General features: G+C 51.0%; 3 protein-coding genes across 7 annotated transcripts; 1 reads left to right on the top strand and 2 right to left on the bottom strand.

Annotated features, from left to right (window-relative positions):
- Nucleotides 1-346: 346 nt before the first annotated feature.
- strn3 (striatin, calmodulin binding protein 3) lies at nt 347-10,379 on the top strand. The gene is made up of 16 exons (XM_029138595.3): nt 347-868; nt 4,620-4,723; nt 4,904-4,977; nt 5,147-5,225; nt 5,431-5,592; nt 5,673-5,811; nt 5,956-6,091; nt 6,188-6,327; nt 6,407-6,585; nt 6,889-6,936; nt 7,024-7,145; nt 7,222-7,389; nt 7,468-7,608; nt 7,784-7,882; nt 7,973-8,059; nt 8,323-10,379. Exons 1-16 carry the CDS (start codon nt 614-616, stop codon nt 8,490-8,492), a joined length of 2,103 nt encoding a protein of 700 aa, XP_028994428.1. The 5' UTR covers nt 347-613; the 3' UTR covers nt 8,493-10,379.
- Nucleotides 10,380-10,397: 18 nt separating this feature from the next.
- Nucleotides 10,398-12,815, bottom strand: ccdc65 (coiled-coil domain containing 65). Its single transcript, XM_029138597.3, has 8 exons — nt 12,518-12,815; nt 12,288-12,455; nt 12,021-12,190; nt 11,787-11,937; nt 11,539-11,712; nt 11,041-11,259; nt 10,862-10,972; nt 10,398-10,729 (listed from the first exon to the last, which is right to left on the bottom strand). Exons 1-8 carry the CDS (start codon nt 12,653-12,655, stop codon nt 10,451-10,453), a joined length of 1,410 nt encoding a protein of 469 aa, XP_028994430.1. The 5' UTR covers nt 12,656-12,815; the 3' UTR covers nt 10,398-10,450.
- A 143-nt stretch (nt 12,816-12,958) lies between these two features.
- Nucleotides 12,959-19,488, bottom strand: coch (coagulation factor C homolog, cochlin (Limulus polyphemus)). Of its 5 annotated transcripts, none has more exons than XM_029140058.3 (15): nt 18,823-19,488; nt 18,538-18,588; nt 18,419-18,463; nt 17,312-17,462; nt 16,592-16,725; nt 16,461-16,523; nt 16,297-16,353; nt 16,071-16,218; nt 15,892-15,995; nt 15,471-15,739; nt 14,385-14,499; nt 14,142-14,285; nt 13,906-14,062; nt 13,480-13,836; nt 12,959-13,228 (listed from the first exon to the last, which is right to left on the bottom strand). In XM_029140058.3, exons 2-14 carry the CDS (start codon nt 18,578-18,580, stop codon nt 13,503-13,505), a joined length of 1,764 nt encoding a protein of 587 aa, XP_028995891.1. In that variant the 5' UTR covers nt 18,581-18,588; nt 18,823-19,488; the 3' UTR covers nt 12,959-13,228; nt 13,480-13,502. The 5 variants fall into 5 exon arrangements, with proteins under 5 accessions (XP_028995891.1, XP_028995890.1, XP_028995889.1 ...); XM_029140057.3 differs by having other exon boundaries at nt 13,480-13,675; nt 13,742-13,836; nt 15,513-15,739; nt 18,538-18,863; XM_029140056.3 differs by having other exon boundaries at nt 13,480-13,675; nt 13,742-13,836; nt 18,538-18,863.
- Nucleotides 19,489-20,036: the final 548 nt, after the last annotated feature.

Genomic DNA, 20,036 nt, shown 5'->3' on the forward strand with positions numbered 1-20,036 from the left:
GGCCCTACTGAAGCCACTGGTGGATAAACTATTCGGTACAATTCAAATACATAAATACAAATACTAATACAATCATGCGAAAGTAGTATAAGCAAAATATATAGATATACAAATTTATAAGAGGTAGTCATTTTACATGAAAAGCAAAGCGTCTGGTAGGTATTGTCAGTATGTTTGTTATACCAAACATGGTTAAACTGGGTGTTTTATTATTATTACTATTTTACTGACACCGTCATGTGTTTGTTGTTATTTTACGTATCCTGTAGCTTTAATTTCCTGTGTTTTCTCTGGCCAGTGAACGCTAACGTTTAATGTTAGCAAAAAAATCAGAATGAATGTATCCCGTCATGCAGCGCAGTTGGGTTCTCCCTCCGCGGTCGTCGGATCCAGGGAGACATAGCGAGCAGTAATGGCGGCCGGTTAGAACCACACACAAACACCGCGTCCGCAAACAGCCGCACTCACTGCAGCCCTCCGGGGGCAGCTGGCCTAGCACACCGCGGTGGACCCACATATACGGAGACACTGGCTTTGGTGACAAACCGGGGCCAGGATTATTCCGCCGAGCTTTGCTGTATGGGACTTTGATTCTACTTTTTTTAAAAAAAACATGGAAGAGCACCCCGGCGGAGGAGGGGTTGGAGCGGGCACCCCCCGGCAGTCTTCACCGCAGCAACAGCAGGGAAACAACAGCTCTAATCCACCGATCGGAGGTGGAGGAGTCATGGTGCCGCACCAGCCGGACGAGCTGCCCCGGCCGCAGCAACAGTACACCATCCCCGGCATTCTGCACTACATTCAGCACGAATGGGCCCGGTTCGAGATGGAAAGAGCGCACTGGGAAGTGGAGAGGGCCGAGCTGCAGGTTAGCCCACTTAGCTTAGCACCGAATGCCGACACAGGCTAAGACTGACAACATACACTGACTCTATGTCAAGGAGTGACCACGGAAGCCTGGGCTGGTGCCGTGGATACAGCGGAGACGCCTTTAACCGTTCTGGGATCGGATATGTGAAAATGACGAACCTGAACTCTGTGACTTAAGCTGAGAGGCTAAGCTAACGGCTTACGAGTAGTGGCACTCGCCGGGTTACATTTAGCTCAGCTGGAGTTAGCCGTTAGCCTCAAAGTGCTGTCAGAGATTGGCTTGGAACTGAGCTAGTGCAGCTCTGTTGTCATTTTCTCATCTTTTGTATATGGTGTCCTATTTCCCCAATGTCCTGTTGACATAAAGACGCTTAACCGCGTCCACGAAGCTCGATGGTTGTGACGGAGAAGTGAATCCAGCTGACTGTCAGCTAATATCTTTATGCAGCCATTTTGGTTCGTCACGCTAGCTATGCTAGCGGAGCTGCTAGCAGCGCTGAAAACGCTCCTAAGGTGTTTTAGTTCGAAATGATTTGTTTTATTAAAACACAAAGTTATGCCTCGCTTTTAATAAGACAGTAGAATAGTAATGGAACTGAAGCATCCACATCCATAAGTGAAGTGAAAGTCACAGTACGACGGTGTGAACATGTAGTTGAATCCTAGTGGGAAGCGTGGACCTGAATTCTGTGGACCTGAATTCTGTAAGTGACTAAGGTTGTAACACAGCATCTGCTCACAGTTCTTTAACGTGGAGCAGAGAAAAACACACTTACTGACACGAGAAGCTGTAAAAAGCAGATGTCAGGTTGTATTTGACTGAATAAAAACTGTTTTGTCTATTTTGTAAACTTTGGTGTGCGTTCAATGAATGAATCACCATATGGAACTTAATGGAATCAGTTCATTGCTGATGGTGTAGATGTGCTCCTTCTCTTGTGCGATTGACTGATGATGCAGTAAAGTGTTGAAGTGTGTGACAGTCTGTGGTGTTTGTAGCTCACAGCATTAATAACTGTCTGCTACTCGCTTCTCTGCTCTGACTTGCTGGGACTCCGGATGCCTTCTGCATGACTCTGTCAGAAATACGGACATGACTGAAGGTGGTGACATTCCTTCTGTTAGTGTTTACTGTAGCTGAGTGAACAGTAACTGTAAAAGCAGAAAACAGTACGTTGCCGTTTAATGGGTCTAATTAACCTCATCTTCATGCGTCCTTGGATCGGTGGGGACCGAAACAAATATGTTATACATGGGTGCTGAGTCCATATCTGCTGCTTTTAAGCAGTTGGAGAATGTTGGGGGAGGAACAGGCCGCATGAATGGTTGTTATTGACAGTGTGGGATTGCTTCTGTCTTTGTGTGTGACGTACCTGTGACACAAGGACTGAAGAGCATCAGCTTGATTTTAGGCAAATTCTTGTCTCCCACACAAAGTACAAGGTGTCATGTAGCCGTAGCCAGGTCTGGGAAACGGTTCCTTAAACTAAATATTAAGTCAGGCCCTGAGGCCACTGTTTCTAGATCACAGGTATTTTCAGGTGTGGATGACTGATCTGTGTGACATCATAGCTTTAGGTTTATTGTCAGAGCAAACAGGCCCTATAAATGATCCTTGCTGACCTGTGGTTCACACACGATGCTGTTTAAGGTCAAACTGACCAGCAACCACCTGGATGTTGGTAGAGGCTGTACCTTGCTCACAGCTCTGTGATTGCCCTCATTTTTAGAGCATTGTTTGGACACGGTGTCCAGTTCTTAATGATCTAATCAGTCCAGCACCTGAGCAGGTTCTCCCTTAAGATGGCATTAATTCTGTCTAGTCTAGGTCTAGTCAGGTTCAGGCCTTCTGGAAGTTGTTTATGTGGGTGTTGTCATGGACCTGGCAGTGTTTTGCTTACAGCAGCAGTCCCGTGATGAACGCATCATCAACAGGCTGCCGCTGAATCCTCTGGACAGTAACTTCTGTATTCACAGATGCTCCACTAGCACGTTCTGTGAATTTTGGCAGGGATATGACTTTTTAGCCACCACACTTTCTCTTCTTAAGTCCAGCAGGTCCTAATGGATGTAGCAGTACATGAGAGCAAAAACGGAGAAAAGACTTCCTTACTAAAGAATTACAGATGACCTGCCCTGTTTTTTGTTGCGTCCTCTCCCGTCCCTGTCTGCATCCAAGCCTCATGAAACAACAAAGAGCACAACCTACTACTGATCTCATCCAACAGACATTTAACATTTAAGGATCATCTCCAATTTGAGGATTAGATAATTTTGAGATTATTGGTTGAACATTGGCGAGTTATGATTTAACTTTGAGTTAGTTAATCTAATAAATATCTTCAGCCCCATATTTTACCTTATGTGTTATATGTTACCTTGTTTACCTGAGGTCACCTGAGCAGTATTGGCTGTCCTGTCAGTAGGTGGTGGAGGGCAGTAATTAGGTGGCCTACTGGGCTCTGCTCTGACAACCTGGTCCCAGCTGGATGCTTAAAGTGGAGCAGGGCAAAAATGACTGCAACACACACACACACACACACACACACACACACACACACACACACACACACACACACACACACACACACACACACACACACACACACACACACACACACACACACACACACACACACACACACACACACAGAGTCAGTCACAAAGATTGAGGATTAAATCAATCAAGTTTTCATTTTGTGAGTTTAAACGTGTGACCTGCGACATTTGTGGAGACAAAGTTTTTTTCTCAAACAGTCCCACAGTGTGTGATATTAGCCAGATCTGAACTCGCAGCCTAGTAAATCCGGCCCAGTGAGCTCATCTTTGTTGTCATCATCTTCATCCCTGTACTCTGACCTCACTCCCTAAGGAGCGCTTGATTCATGATCACCAGGTGCACAGGGTGGGGAGGGGTGGTGTTTAGTCCTGAGCTGAGAACAAACTGGAAATTTCCACAAATCCATCTGAAGAGAATCTGCTTCAGCAGCTGTTGTTCACAGGACAGGACCAGAGAGATTAGCCGAGTCTGGCTGTAAAAGTTCAGCAGGTCTCGTTGCACCTCCTTGGTTCAGAAAGTCTGTGCTTCTTTGTTCTATGTTCACTGGGACGATATTACATGTGTCATCATTGACTCTAACTGACTAACTCCTGAAGTCGGTGTGAGTGCTGCTTGTACCTTCAGTCCTTTCACACGCTCCTACAGCTTCTCTTATGTTGGCTGGATCTTGATTGCTGTCAATCGCAGGGTCGGCCAATCAGGGCTCAGTAGAATTAGTCTGCTGTGTTATGAACGCCTCCTCCAGTTCACTCCTAACCTCTCTCTGGACCTCTCGGTCTCTCTCACTGAGGGGGGGGCTTCTTTCCCCGCCACGATGCCGACCTTCACTAGAGAATGTCTCGACCCCAGTTTGCCTTCATGCCCCCTCCCCTGTTGCCATGGGCACGCTGGCAGAGAGGACCGTGTGTGACAGGGTATAAATAGTTTTCAGGCACTGGCCTTCATTAGTGTTGGGTTTCAAGGAACAGCTGTTCACAGAGACAGACAAGAAGTGCTGCTGCCTGACAGCTGTTTAGTGGTTTGAGCATGAAATGATGAGAACCACAGAGTAGGACAGGTAGCGGCACCGATCACGTCATCACTGGTTGCTCTGCATATCTGCATCTCTCTGAGATATGCTTTGTTTAGGTTGAGCATTTCTAGGGAGAAGTAAAACCGGGCAATGATCTTCCTGTCTCCGTTTGTCCAGGCAAGGATAGCGTTCCTGCAGGGGGAGAGGAAAGGTCAGGAGAACCTGAAGAACGACCTGGTTAGAAGAATAAAGATGTTGGAATACGCTTTAAAGCAGGAACGGTAAGAAAATACGCATGAGGAAATCATGTCATTAGTCAGAGCTCAATCATGAAGAGTATGCGTTCTTAGGCCTTCTGTCCAAGCAGCCTCCTACTTTGAGTCCATCATGTTATTAACAGGTATTTACTGATGGATGGAGTTGTTCCTGGGACCTTAACATACGTTTTGTTTTGTTCTCAGAGCGAAATATCACAAGTTAAAGTATGGAACAGAGTTAAACCAAGGGGAGATGAAGATGCCAAGCTTTGAATCGGGTGAGTGATGCCTCACACAACCATAAAACATCCCCCTCCACCTCTTTAATCTCCTAATCTCAGGTCTCTGTTTGCCTTCATCTTCATCAAACCCAAGACAAAGCTCCTGCAGATGCTGATGGCTAAATGTCAGCATTTCTTTATTCTCCATTTTGTCTTGGTCCCTTAGACACCAAAGACTCAGAGGTTTCTGCTGTTCCTGCCAACAGTCAGCTCACCTGGAAGCAAGGAAGACAACTGCTGCGACAGTAAGAGACCACCTGTTGCTTCTGTCCATCTTTAAGTAGTTTCATCCCAGATCACACTTTCCTTGATAACTGATGGACCGATCTTTGTTTTCTCACAAGCTGCTGTAGTCAAGCTTTAATTTCTTTTATGGAAAACTAGAACAAACCAAACGGTCCATTGAAAAGTCGAGCCACCCTGATCCAACAGTTTACTGGGCGTTTTCAGGTACCTGCAGGAAGTGGGCTACACTGACACCATCCTGGACGTCCGCACTCAGAGGGTTCGCTCTCTGCTCGGCCTGTCGGGCTCCGAACAGAACGGCTCGGTGGAGAACAAGAACCTGCAGCACCTGATCAACGGGACAGAGCGCCGCAAGGACAGCAAGAGGTTGACAAAGAGCTCAGCCCGTCACCGGATAGGACTTGAATATCAGGTGTTTCACTGTTCAACTTTGTTTCTGTGCTCAGGAGTTCAGGTGACGTTTTGGAGACATTCAACTTCCTGGAAAACCCCGAGGACAGTGATGAAGATGAGGATGAGGAGGGAGACCTGATGGATGACATCACCACAGACAAACATCACCGCCCCAAAAAACACAAGACCAAGGTAAATGACGTCTCTGAGCAGAGCAACTTTACCTGAACATCCCATTCAGCACAGACAGCGTCCGTGGACTCTGTCACCGTTGCTACTTTCCTCCTACTCTCCCTCTGCGTTCTCCTTTCATCGTTTTCTCCTTGTCTCCTCCAGGTTGGGAATGAAGGCTTGGCGTCGGAGGATGATGCTGACACAGAGGAAGCGCTGAAAGAGTTTGACTTTCTGGTGACAGCTGAGGACGGAGAGGGAGCGGGTGAGGCCCGGAGTTCTGGAGACGGGACTGAGTGGGGTGAGAACCAGCTGGCTTGAATTTTCAAGCTGTCGTCCGATTCAAGTCTGGACACTGTCGGAGCTCAGTGAATTGAATCCACTGTCCTGTTTCTAGCGGAGCCGCTGCCGTTTGCTGCTGGCAGGGGAAAGTCCTTCATACTGGGTGGTTCGGACGATGTGTTGGAGAGTGTTTTGGGATTGGGCGACCTCGCTGACCTCACAGTCACCAATGACGAAACAGACTACAGCTATGACGTAAGATGCAAGCACAGCCTCGCCGTGCACCTTGAACCCTCACTGATGCATTCAATACGTTCAACTGTGTTCATCTCAGCTGCCGTCCAACAAGGAGTCGTCGTTCAGGAAGACGTGGAACCCCAAGTACACGCTGCGAAGCCACTTTGACGGCGTGCGTGCGTTGGCCTTCCACCCGGTGGAGCCCTGCCTGGTTACTGTGTCTGAGGACCACACGCTCAAACTGTGGAACCTCACCAAGACTGTCCCTGCCAAAAAGTATGTGCACACACCTTCAGAGCCACAGTGAATGTATAGAATCACCAAAGCCGCTGAAAGCAGAGCTCAGATGAACTAGAGCCGGTGGTTGTGGACACCTGATGTGTTCCCGAGCTTTTTACCACAGCTCATGTCAGTGGAACGTTTCTGCTCCTTCAGCATTTACATCTCATTTTCTCCTGAGCCCAGCAGAGTCCTGTACATAATCCTCCTAACGAACCCAGTTCAGGGCAGAAGTGTCTTTACATGTTCTCTACAGGCAGAACGGTGTATTCAGTAACTGTCTGCACGTCTGCTTTTCAGAAGTGCCTCTTTTGATGTGGAACCCATCTACACGTTTAGAGCCCATGTGTACGTATCCTCACCCACTATGAATGGCCTCTGCACTTGGTCAAAAGCTACAGCTGGTCTGTTTCTAACGCTCTTGCTCTGGTTCAGTGGTCCAGTGTTGTCATTAGCCATGACCTCCAGCGGTGAACAGTGTTTCAGCGGAGGCATCGACTCGACCATTCAGTGGTGGAACATCCCCAGCTCTAATGTTGATCCCTACGACACCTATGGTACCTGACGAACCGCCCGAATGGACTGTTAAGTTTGGTCCTGCAGGTTTTACAGCTCTTGTTCTCGTCCAATCAGACCCCAGCGTTCTGGCAGGCTCGTGGGTGGGGCACACAGATGCTGTGTGGGGATTGGCCTACAGCGGAATCAAGAACCGCCTCCTGTCCTGCTCCGCCGACGGCACCGTGAAACTGTGGAACCCAACGGAGAAAAACCCCTGCATCAACACTTTCAACGCGAGCGAGGGTGAGAGCTCGGAGGATCCTGCAGGACGGGGCGGTGGCCGTCGCACGTCTTCCATCTAACGCTGTTGTCTGTCTGCAGAGCACGGGATCCCCACGTCGGTAGACTTTAACGGATGCGACCCCGCGCACATGGTGGCGTCCTTCAACAGCGGAGATGTGGTGGTGTACGACCTGGAGAGCTCCCAGCAGGCACTGGTGCTTAAGGGCCAGGGAGACGGAAGTAAGAACAGAGAGCCACATTAAACAGCTCGGCTCGTAGCTGCTGGTTCTGAAATCCAGAAATGTGTTGATGTGTGTCTAAAGGCCAAAGAGGCTTTAGTGACCAATTGAACCCGTCAGACTCCTAAAGCTTCCTCTCATCATTTCAGTTTCTTTTGTGTTCTCCTCCTTTCCAGGTTCCAATCATATCAATAAGGTTGTCAGTCACCCCACACTGCCCGTCACCATCACCGCACACGAAGATCGACACATCAAATTCTATGACAACAAGTCAGGTCTGTGTTTTCGTGTCAGTGACGCGCTGATGCTGCGAAGCTGCGCTGAGCCTTGGTCCTGATGGTGCCACCTGTCCTGTCTGTCTGCAGGCAAAGTGATTCATGCCATGGTAGCTCACCTGGACGCAGTGACCAGTCTGGCTGTGGACCCCAACGGCATCTACCTGATGTCTGGCAGTAAGTCTCTAAAACAAGCACTCAATGACACCAATCAAGAACTCGCACCAGCTGCCTCTCATCCTCACACGAGTCTGAAGGGAGGTGGAACAAACAACTGTGCAATGCATGAAGGAGTAAAGTACAGACCTTACTTTTCCAGCCACTTCTGGTTTTTGCTGTGTAGTTCAGGGAGGCGGATCCTCTCACTGCACACATCTTCTGCGTGGTTGAATGATGTGTCACATAAGATCCAGTGAACATATGCTGCTTCTCTTGCTCAGGCCACGACTGCTCCCTGCGACTGTGGAACCTCGACAGTAAAACGTGCGTTCAGGAGATCACGGCCCACCGGAAGAAGAGCGAGGAGGCCATCTACGACGTGGCCTTCCACCCCTCCAAGGCCTACATCGCCTCGGCCGGCGCCGACGCCCTCGCCAGGGTCTACGTCTAGACAGGAACACCAGGAAGAAGCAGAGCCATGAACACGGAGCGTGACGAGCCCGCGTTCGCACACCAACAGGAAGCAGGTCTGGACATAGAACATGGACTGAACGGACTCACCCGCACACTGCAGCCGAGTGGCGTGCCGAGCGGGACTGGAGCGTTGACACTACAGAAGCCACGCCCACCTCCACTGTAACACTAGTGTGATTCCTGAAGCTCCGACGGAAGCCACGCCAGAGGAAGTGCTGTTCAGCGCTTCGCTTCATTTGTCTTGTGACGCCACAGACACGTTTCCACGGTTTCCCAGCGTCGCACTTAAACAGGGAAAAGCTCAAAGCATTTGCATTTTAGAGGGACTTTCTTTTAAATGTTTCTTTTCTTGTCACTAAATCGTGATGAATTGCAGTGGCTGATTGAGCCTGTTGGTCTGAACCGGTTCCGTGAATCCACTGCTGCACTAGGTGGCTTCTGGATCAGCTCAGGTCGGCTCTCGCACCGAGTACAAGCTCACACTAACCAGGGTGAGACGTGGTGAGACGCTGCGGCGCCACATCATCCAGACGATGGAACCGATGGCTCAGGCAGCAGACGGCAGGTTGAAGACATGCCACGGTCCAGATGTGCTGCTACAGAGACAGAGTGGGTCAGTACCGCAGAAGAACATCTGGGGGGATTCCACCTTCAGCTGCAGCAGAGAGTTTGAGGAGCATTTGATGATGAAGCCCATTGATTTGAGGAGAGAGAGAGAGAGGTCTCAGATTTTAACCAGTTTAACGTTTTCCAGTTTTTTTAAACGTAAATCCGAGCTGTCGGTTCTGTTTCTAAAGATCCAGTCCACCTCTAAGGTTGCGCCTGGGGCTCAGCTGGGCCGATCCGGGCCCTGTGGTTTGGGCTTTTTGCTGTTCCAGTAACTCCACGGTGACAATTTGTATTTTGCTTGCTGGTGTGAATTCAATCTAGTTTTTTAATTGCTTTTTTATAAACATCTTGTTGTGACACTAAAGACACTCTGGCTCCTCTTCCCGTTCGGTTCGGTCCAGTTTGGTCCTGCCACCACACACCTAAATACGTACCTTTGGTTCCTTCCTGTCACACGATGAGCCTAAATCCTTGTTTCAGTTTCTGGATTCCAAAGGGCACTTGGAGTGTGTGGAGGTCCTTTTTGTTTATCAATGAGATAAGAACGATCAGAACCACAGTAAGCAGGCTGTAGGTCCGTATGAAACAAGGATCCTGCCACAACGGTTAGTGCAACATTCAGACTCATGGGATGCTAGAGGCCTGTGATTCTGTCGCATTAAAAAGCTGAGCCCGACTCATGATCGTTAAACATTTTCCCATCAGCCGTGAGCTTTTCCCGGTTTATGTCTGGAGCTTTGACATTTGATGTTAACCAGACTTCAGGAGGAGTCACTGGGCGTTGCCATGTGACTCTTCATGGCCGTCTGCTGCTCCTCCTCTTCGTCTTCATCGCGCGTGACTCTTTTTTAGGTTTTAACCTTGGCGTTTTTACTCTAGGACTGAGCAGAGGATGACGCGTCTGCCGTCCCCACACTGGGACTTATTTTATGCTTGTGGTTTGTTCTTAATTTAAATTTGTAACTGAAGGGATTTGTAGTGTGAGATGATTTATCACAGAATCTTATTTTCACCCAACTTACTATTGACTAAAGACTTTTCGTTTGTGTACTGCATGATTAATACAATAAAAGTATTTTTTCTAGTCTTCCAAAAATGTAAAAAAAAGGAGCTCCATTTGCAGGTTTTGTAAGTTTTTTTGTTCTTCTGATTTACAACCTATGAAAAGCAGATTTTAAAGATTGTACCACATAGCAACTGTTGAAATGTATATAAAATGTCTATAATAACTATTAAATGGTGTATGTGTACAGAGGCTGCTGCTCCACTGGCGTCTGTGTGCTAATCTTTTATTGTGTTGTGACGTCCAACTCATTAGTGTTCGTCTCAGTCCGTCAGGGAGCGCCTGGCGGCGTGAGCGGCCTCCGTGACCGCGTGGCGTCGGCCGGGTTCTGCTGGGACCTGGTACACGGTGAGCAGAGGTTGGGCTCCGTCCAGGCCGCCGTCGCTCACCGTCATGGCGTCCAGGTGCCGGCGCAACAGAAGCCTCAGCTGCTGGTTCTCTCGGCTCAGGTCCGATTTCTGTTTCTTCAGCGCTTCGTGACGCAGCCGAGCGGCGTTGACGCTGCGCATCACCTGCTGCAGCTCCGGGAACTGGGCTGGCTCCTACAGACACAGGTGAGAACCAGTTAGTCCTGACCAGAGCTCCACTCAGCAGCTACTGCTTCAAAGTCTGCGTCTAGGGAAGCAACAGAACCAGAACTGGCCCTGACGCTGTCGTCGCTGGACCGGACCGACCTTCTCTGGTTCCTCCTCAAGCACAGTTGGAGCTGATGATGCCGTGAAGGCGTTTTCCTGCTCCAGCGCCAGCTTCCTGCACATGTCAGCGATGCGTAAAACCTTTTCGCCCTGAAGGACAGAAAACGGATCAGACCCAGATGCTGCGTGAGGACGGCGCTGGAGGAGCCCGGTTTCACCTTGTTGATCACTTCCTGCAGCCTCTTGATGGCGTTGCTGCTGTGGATGGTGATGTCTGTGAGCCGCCTCCTCGCCGCCGCCTGAGCCCGGGTCAGCTGGTCCCGGAGCCCCCGAGTCTTTCTGGTCACCTCCTTCCTGGCGCCGCTTAGATCTCGCTCCAGCGCTTCCTGATCCGTCTGGCTGGACTTTATTAGCTTCTTGGTCTGAACGATGTCGTCCTGAGGAATGAAACCAGACAGAAGGTCTCAACTGAGTTGAACTCTTCAGACCATGTTCCATCAGCAGCTCGTTCAAAGATGGAGATTGTCTGTTTAACAGTGTACTTCAGGTCCAAATAAACTGAAGTACACTGTCCAATAATAAGCTAAAAGTTCAAACCAATGAAGATATAGTAACTGAAAAGGAAATAGTACTTAACATCACTGATGCACATCTGAAGCTAAAATGGACCAAAGTCCTGTTGGATGCTGTGTCACAGACCCCAATCATGACATCACCTTTTGGTTCTGAAGCTTCTTCTCCAGCGACTCTGCCTTTTGACTGGACACCTGGTTCTTGGCGAGCTTGTCGTTCAGTTGTGTGGTTCTGTGCTCCATCACCTGCCGGTCCTGCTGGTTCCGTCCAGATTTCTCCTGCAGCGTCTCCTTGTCCTCCCGGAGCAGATCGACCCTCTGACAGCCAGAGAGGAAGAGACGAGTCACAACCAGAACCCCTTTAACACAGCGCGTGGGTCGGTGTTTCTGACCGTGGTTTCAGGAGACTTCTCGAACGCTGTGACGCTGTCTCGGTACACTCTGTGGATCTCTCTCATGGTTTCTTCGTACCGCCGCTCCAGCATAAACGCCGCGTCGTCCAGATCGGCTCGCAGCTGCTCAGAGTTCGCCAGCATCTGCTTTCTGAAACACGGAGCAGATTGTGGATCAGAACCGTGAGTTGCTGTTGCCGTGCAGCCGGCAGGGGGCGCCGCGGCCTCACGCACCTCTCGGACCGGACCCCGGCGCTCAGCTGCTGCAGGCTCTTGTCCCACTGCAGCTGCACGAACCGCAGCCACTTGTCCTGCTGCGCGCACAGACGCTCCAGACTGCGCAGGTGCAGACGGTTCACCTGAGCGGCCTGACGCTCCGCCTCGTGCAGCTCGCGCTCGAGACTCTGCAAACGACACAGGCAGGAAGTGAAGCGCAAGCGGCGGCGCGGCAGCGGAGCGGCGGCGGCGCGGCAGCGGCGCGGCAGCGGAGCGGCGGCCCACCTTGACGGTGCCGTCCAGCCCGTCCAGCTCCCTCTCGAACCTTCGGCTGAGGACGGACACGTTTCCGCGCAGCTCGGCAGCTCGGCTCTGGCGGAGGATCGTCCTCCAGCTGTCGCTGAGCTTCAGTGCGTTGAGCGCGCTGTTCCTCTGCTCCTTCTGCAGCTTGTCCTGCAGACAGAATACGCGCTCAGCGTCCGCTCCGCGGCTGCTGAGCGCACATCCGCTGTTACCTTCAGGAACAGCGCCAGGATCTCCTCCTTCTTCCTGGCCAGCTCCTCCTCGGCCTGAGCTCTCTGCTGCAGGTACACGAGCTTCTCCTCCTCCGTCCTCCCTCCGCCTCCTGCAGCTTTCTTCTGTTTCTTGGGCATTTTTATCCACGCTCAGCCGTTAAACGTAGCTTCGTCTAGTTGGCAGTTAGCGACCAGCTCGTTTTATTCTCATTCAGTCACTCAACCAACCGGACACAAACTGTCTGCTCCGAGCCCGCACTAAACGCTGTTTGAGTCCCGTCTCCATGGCAACGACGTCAGCGCCCGTCCGCCACGTTGTAGCGTGGTGTAATTATTTATTACTCGACATGATTTCACGCTTCTTATACTTTGATACCTGCAGGAGAAGTAATAGTAAAAAAGGCTTAGTTTATATACACTGGACACCAGAAAACGAAGCCATTGTAAAAATAACTAGTCTTTATTCGATAATAAATACAGAACAAGAACAGAGTGGTCGTCTCCCTGTTACACGTTTACACACAACCGACCCATGTTGGAGCTTCACTGTACATCTTTTTAAAGTACACAACATCAGAATATTTGAAGAATGACTATTTTGACAATTCAATAATATGATTACAGAAAATATTCAGAAACCATCGTGTCCTCGGTGAGGCAGCGATGCAGGAGGAGAACGTGTTCAGTCGTAAGTCGCTCTTTGCCTCGTACCTACGGAGGAAAGAAACATCTGCAGCTCAGGGTTCATTCAAGTCACGTAAGACTGATTCCGTTAAAAGGGCGCAAATGGGTGAATTTGGTTTTCTTGGTCTACAAAAATAACGGCGGTGAAATTGATGTAAATTTGATTGACATAACAAGGCTTCATAATCATTGTGGTCGGTAATGATTAGTGATGTTGAAAACGTAAAAAACTGATGCGAGTTCCTGCCACGAGGAAGCGGCCTCTGAATCCGACTCACTGATGTTGACAGGAGCCGAGTCCTCAGTTGTTCTCGGTGAAATCTCGACAGATGCCTCGGACCAGCAGCGGGACCAACTCGCTGAGGCTCGTGAACTCCCTGGAGAAGAAGGTGTGGCTCTCCTTGGGCTCTGACGCCATGGCTCGGAGGTCGTCCAGCGGGGCCCAGGCCACGCCCACTGAGAAGATGGTGATACCTGGTGTTGGGAAGCAGAGTGTGTGATCGAGCGCTGAGTGGTGTCTGCGAGGTGTCTGCAACGCACCCTGTTTCTGAGCTGCCAGCGCCGGGCTTCTGACGTCGTCGTACGACTGGCCGTCTGTTACCACAATAAGGAAGTTCCGCCCCGGTCCGGTCCGTCTGCTTAACACAGTGGCAGCTTTAGAGCAGGTTGAAGCAGCCTTCGGCGTGTCTCGTCTCGGCACCGACCTGAACAGGTTCTGGGTGGTGTAGAGGATGGCTTGGCCCGTGGCTGTTCCTCCACTCATGTAATGGATCCTCCTCAGAGCGCTGACGGCCGCTTCCTTGTCAGAGTGTTCAGACAGGCTGAACTCCAGCCTCTGGTCGTAGGTGAACTGAACGGCACCTGCACATCCACCGCAGCCACAGTCAGTGCTCAGTTACCAGGACTGGAGCGTTGCACCGGTTCCGCCCGCGCCGCTCACCGATGCGAGAGCCCACGTCGGAGATGTCAAAGCTTCTGGCGATTCCTGCCAGGAACTCCAGAACCAGACGGAAGTTCCCCTCGCCGACGCTGGACGAGCCGTCGATGAGGAAGCCGATGTTAACGGAGTTGTAGCAGGTTTTACCTGAAAGCACCAAAACCAACTCAGGTATTTACAGCAAAGCCTTCAGCTGCAGGAAAGCTGCTGCTTGTGACGGCGCCAGGCTGTGAGCACGCGTCTTACTGCAGAGCAGGCCGTCCAGCGAGCACAGTCTCTGGGTGAGAGGTTTGACGTGTTTGGTGGTACTGAACCAGCTGGAGATCAAGTAGGTGAAGAAGCCGTTGTCTCTGCAAACAGCCTGCAAGAAGAGGAGCTGATGGACACGCTACACATACAGCAGCCACGAGTTTGACCACATCCTGTGCGACAGCACATCTTTTCACTGCTACAGTATCCTTTCTGGATTTGTGACCACAGCAGAAGAGGAAGAAGAAGAGCTGGACACTGGCGCACGCATGCACGCACGCACGCACACACACACAGGTACACGCACACACACACACACACACACACACACGCACACACGCACACACAGGTACACACACACACACACACACACACACACACACACACACACACACACACACACACGCGCACACACAGGTACACACACACACACACACACACACACACTCCCACCCCTGTGGACACACACACACACACACACACACACACACACACACACACACACACACTGGTACACACACACACACACACACACACACACACACACACACACACACACACACACCCCTGTGGACACACACACACACACACACACTGGTACGTACACACACACACACACACACACACACACACCCCTGTGGACACACACACACACACACACACACACACACACACACACACCCCTGTGGACACACACACACACACACCCCTGTGGACACACACACACACACATTGGTACACACACATTGGTACACACACATTGGTACACACACACACACACACACACACACACCTGTGGACACACACACACACACTGGTACACACACACACTGGCACACACACACCTGTGGACACACACACTGGCACACACACACTGGCACACACACACTGGCACACACACACTGGCACACACACACACACACACTCCCACCCCGGACTATGGGACACACACATATTTAATGTGCACCATTTCTATTCCTCTGTATGTTAGATCTGACTTGCATCTTAGTTAGTATGTGGCCTTTGTGCTGTGCTTTTTATTAGTATAAGTTGCGTCTTCCATATGTGCTCGTTATAGGTCACCGTTAGGACGGCCTCCTCCGTCCATAACAAACTGGTGGGAACCTTCTTCATGAAGTCTTTGTCCTGCACCATGCCCAGCTCCTCCGGTGCTGGTTTCGCCACAGACACCATGAAGACGTTGATGCCGGACTCCCGGGCCAACATGGCCGCCTGCTCCAGGTCGTCGGACGGCCACCCGTCTATGAGCACCACCATGACGCGGGGGTGGCCCCGCCTCCCCCCGTTGTCCTGGGTGAAGAAGGTCTCTGCTGTGTGCATGATGGCTTTACCTGCAGGAGAACAGAAGGCGTCCGATGGGACCCAATCAAGAACAACGCTCGTCTTTGTTACGTTGAGTGTGAGAAGCTGCTCTCTGTTTGCTTCCTGGAGAGACAGAAGCAGTCATTTAATAGTTCAGCACCGTCTCCAGTGACTGACTCACCTGTGTTGGTGTCTCCGCCCAGAAACGCCAGCTCCTTGATGGCGAACATCAGCTCCTTGGGCTGAGTGTAGTTGGTGAGTAGAAACTCCGTCCTGGGAGCGTCACTGAGGACAAGCAGACACATTTCAGACTCCTGAGGAGCCGGAGGCCCCGACGGTCCGGCCGTCCCCGTGTCTGACCTGGCTTGGACCAGGCCCACATGTGGTCCCGTCGGCCCGACTCTGAGCATGGCAGCCAGTTTGGCGATGAAGTTCTTCTGCAGGTTGAAGCGTCGCTGGCCGATGTTGTTGCTGCTGTCAGTGACCACAGCGATGTCCATCTGACAGTCTGCACAACAGCAACAAGCACACAAACACCCTGAAGCGTGAGTCCCCACACAATGTTGGAGGATCCAGTCACCAGTACCTTTGTTTCCACCCGTCAGAGCTTTCTTCACTGAAGACTTCTTGACTTGTTTCTTTGCTGCAACACACACACACACACACACACACACACACACACACACACACACACACGAGGTAAACCAGCTGGGTCTTACTGGGACCGGGCCTCGTGTGCCCCTGCCTCACCTGGTAGAGGAGTGGTGCCGGTGCCGGTGCCACTGCTCAGCTCTAACGGGTCGTGAACGGCCTCTGTCACACAGTGCACAGCGTTAGCGCAGGCATAAAGCGCTCATGCTCCATCGTGCGGCTGCACCTACTGCTGACGATGAAGGAGCTGCTCCAGCGCGCCAGAGCCTGCGACTGGATGCCGTGGGCGTACGAGCCCATGTAGTTGTGTCGGCCCGGCAGCTTGTCAACCCTGGCGGCGCCTCCGGACGGACCCACGACGCCCCTGACGAGCAGAGAGCAGAACTCGGCTCAAACCTACATGTTGTTATGCAGACAAAATGACTGCTCCTCCTTAAAGGACTTGACAGGAAGTCAGATCAAACAGCCCGTTCCGAGTCAGCGCGTGTCTGACATCGACAGTCAGGATGACACGAGAGGGAGCCTTGAAAAGGCCTTTGTAGCGCTGAGACGCGGCGGTATGTTAATCTAGACGAGGAAAGCCGATTTGTTCCGTTTTATGGAGGAGGACGATGCACAAAGTTCACGTGTGCAACGTTTGGACGCTTATTACAACAACGACGCTGCTTCACGTGTTCACGGAAGAGGCAGCAGAGAAACACGAGGAGCCAAAGGTCCCGAGGGAACCGAGCGACCCGGTGAGTTCTCCTCACTGGGCCCCTGGAGTCGGTCGGGTTGAGCTTAATCCTGCACATTCTTCATGGTGTTGGTGTTTTGCTGAGCTTCAGTGGACTCATGCTGCTCGTTGTTATGTCACGTCTGCTGGTTTGTGTGAAGCCTTGTGTCTGTACGCACACTTTGTTTGCTGCCGCGGTCAGGCCTGAGGTCACACACGCAGTCCCAACCCGTACCTGTGCACAGCGGCTCCGCAGACAGACGAGATGGCAGCGTACGTCCCGGAGCCGAACACCTTGGCCTGGCTGCAGTCAGGAGGACAGAGAAGAACCAGGCCGTCCTGCCGCAGGTCAGCGCCTCGAGTCGCACACGTCACGGGAAAAGCCACTGAGGGGAAACGGCAGCAGAGCACGGATCGGTGGGAACGAGCTGCTGCATTCGTCAAATCACAAAATACTCACAATAATGAACAAGTGGAGTCAAACTGTCAGAACAGGTCTGTACAAAGACGCTGACGGAGCAGAAGGTCGCAGAAAAACAAATCTGATATATTCATCTGAGGATAAAAGGAGCTTTTCATCCGCTTCATGCATTAAACAGAACAGTTTTGTGATTCACGCTCAAAATAAACAGAAAAAGTTCTGAGGAACAACAAGAAGTCACACAGGAGGTTTCAGTTTCCTCCATCTGTCCAGAGACAATGAGCCACTGTTCCTGAAACCACACAGATTCCCATCAGCGGCTCAGAACCGAGCAGAACCACTTCAGAAGAGCGGTCCTGAATCTGCTCCCCTGAGGATGAACCGCAGTGACTCCATTTCCATTCACTCATCTTTCTATCAATGCTCAGTTGCACTTTCTACCTCTTTCGTTGCATTGTATATAGTATGTATGTATGTATGTATGTGTATATGTTATTAGATATATTATTCTCTTTGTCATCTTTTTATGTGCATTTCTGCTGCTGGTCTCAGCGTAAGCAAACAAATCTTGTTGTATAACTACAATGACCCTTATTCAAATGTTGTGTTGCTCATGACAAACACCTTCACACGTCCGACCCCTCACAAATGCAGAGCAGCTTCCTCAAACTAAAACAGTCATGGAGGATTCACGTCCAGGTTAGATCAGGCTCTTCCTTCTTCCACCGCTTCAATTCAGAACCATCCTTGTCACAAACAAGCGTTGATGACATCATCAACCATCGCATGTCGCATCATTTATGAGTCAACGGAAGAGTAAAAACCTCTATCTGCGTCCAGCGAGGGCTACACATGCACACAGTCAAACACAGGTGAAGGTGAAGGAGAGAGAGAGAGAGACTGGAAATATGCAGAACTCACCACTGGATTCAGAACCGAGTGCTAATGAGATGAGTAAGACAAAACCTGCAAAGACAGACAGAGATGGATCAGAAAGACAAAACAGAGACAGAGCAGCAGAACAGAAACGAGTGACGAACCTGTGAGACGCAGCAGAACAGTCACAGGAGACACGGGAGACATTTCTGCACCTGAAACAGACTGACTAAGTTCACTGCTAGAGAAATCAGACAACAGCAGCAGTAACAGCGTTGGAGAAGTGATGACATGAACCAGCAGCAGATCCAAACAGACACACGGAACAGAGAAGTCAGTCAAGTTAACTAGCGGACGGTTGGAGCAGCTCAGCCACCGGAGGAACAAGTCCACACAACTGGAGGAGTCCATCAACACTACAGGGCTCGTTCAGTATCAGGCTCACTGACCTGCAGCAGCTGCGTATCCCCGGCTCAGCTGATGGTGTCGATCGCCCAGCGAGGGAGAGGCAGCGCTTAAATAAGCTCTCTCACCCACACACACACACACACACACACTGGGAGGAGCAGCAGCAGGTCATTCACTAGAATAAGTGAAGCAGCACGAGCGGACCAGGAAACTGATGGAGACCCTTCAGCCTCAGTGGACGTCTGGAAACGCAACACAAACAGACCACAGCAGTCGTAGAGGAGACACCTGATCCGAGCGGGTCCGTCGGAACAAACCGGTCTTTGTGTCCTGGTTCCACTGGTCAAACATCAAAGCAAGAACAGCTGCTCACAGCTGGAGTCCATCTGATGCTTCCTATGAATATCAAACGGTTCCTGACTCAGTTTGGTCGCACCTTAGCAGCATCTGGGTCAGCTCCCTCTCAGCTGGTTGAACGTGATGAAGCAGATTATGTCCAGGGGTCAGGTTTAAAGGTTTCACATCACAGAGCAACGGATCTGTGGAAGAACAGATGAACTGGAACGATGCCAGCAGCGCAGGGCAGCGTTTCGGAACCAACCCACACCTTAAAGTCCAGATGGAGCCGAGACGCAGACAAATAAAACCCAGAGTTCAGAGAAATCACAGTGACAGATTTGTTTCTTTCCCACAGCGGCAGCTCAGGGTCAGAAGCAGCACATCCTTAGCTGACGAGTTACCCTGTTCCCATTGCTTGCCTCATTTCCACCCTCCTCCTCCTCATTATTTCAGCTCCCGGGTCATTAGGTCACAATAACAGAGCTGGGATTAAGCTGACGGTGAAGCTGTGTGGTCTCTGCTCCGAGCATGAACACACACACACACGGTCCACAGAGACAGACACAGGGTCCACACACACACACACACACACACACACGGTCCACAGAGACACACACAGGGTCCACACACACACACACACACACACACACACACACGGTCCACAGAGACAGACACAGGGTCCACACACACACACACGGTCCACAGAGACAGACACAGGGTCCACACACACACACACACGGTCCACAGAGACAGACACAGGGTCCACACACACACACACACACGGTCCACAGAGACAGACACAGGGTCCACACACACACACACACACACGGTCCACAGAGACAGACACAGGGTCCACACACACACACACACACACGGTCCACAGAGACAGACACAGGGTCCACACACACACACACAC

This window comes from Betta splendens, chromosome 22 (genome assembly GCF_900634795.4).
Source record: "Betta splendens chromosome 22, fBetSpl5.4, whole genome shotgun sequence".
Lineage (NCBI taxonomy): Eukaryota > Metazoa > Chordata > Actinopteri > Anabantiformes > Osphronemidae > Betta > Betta splendens.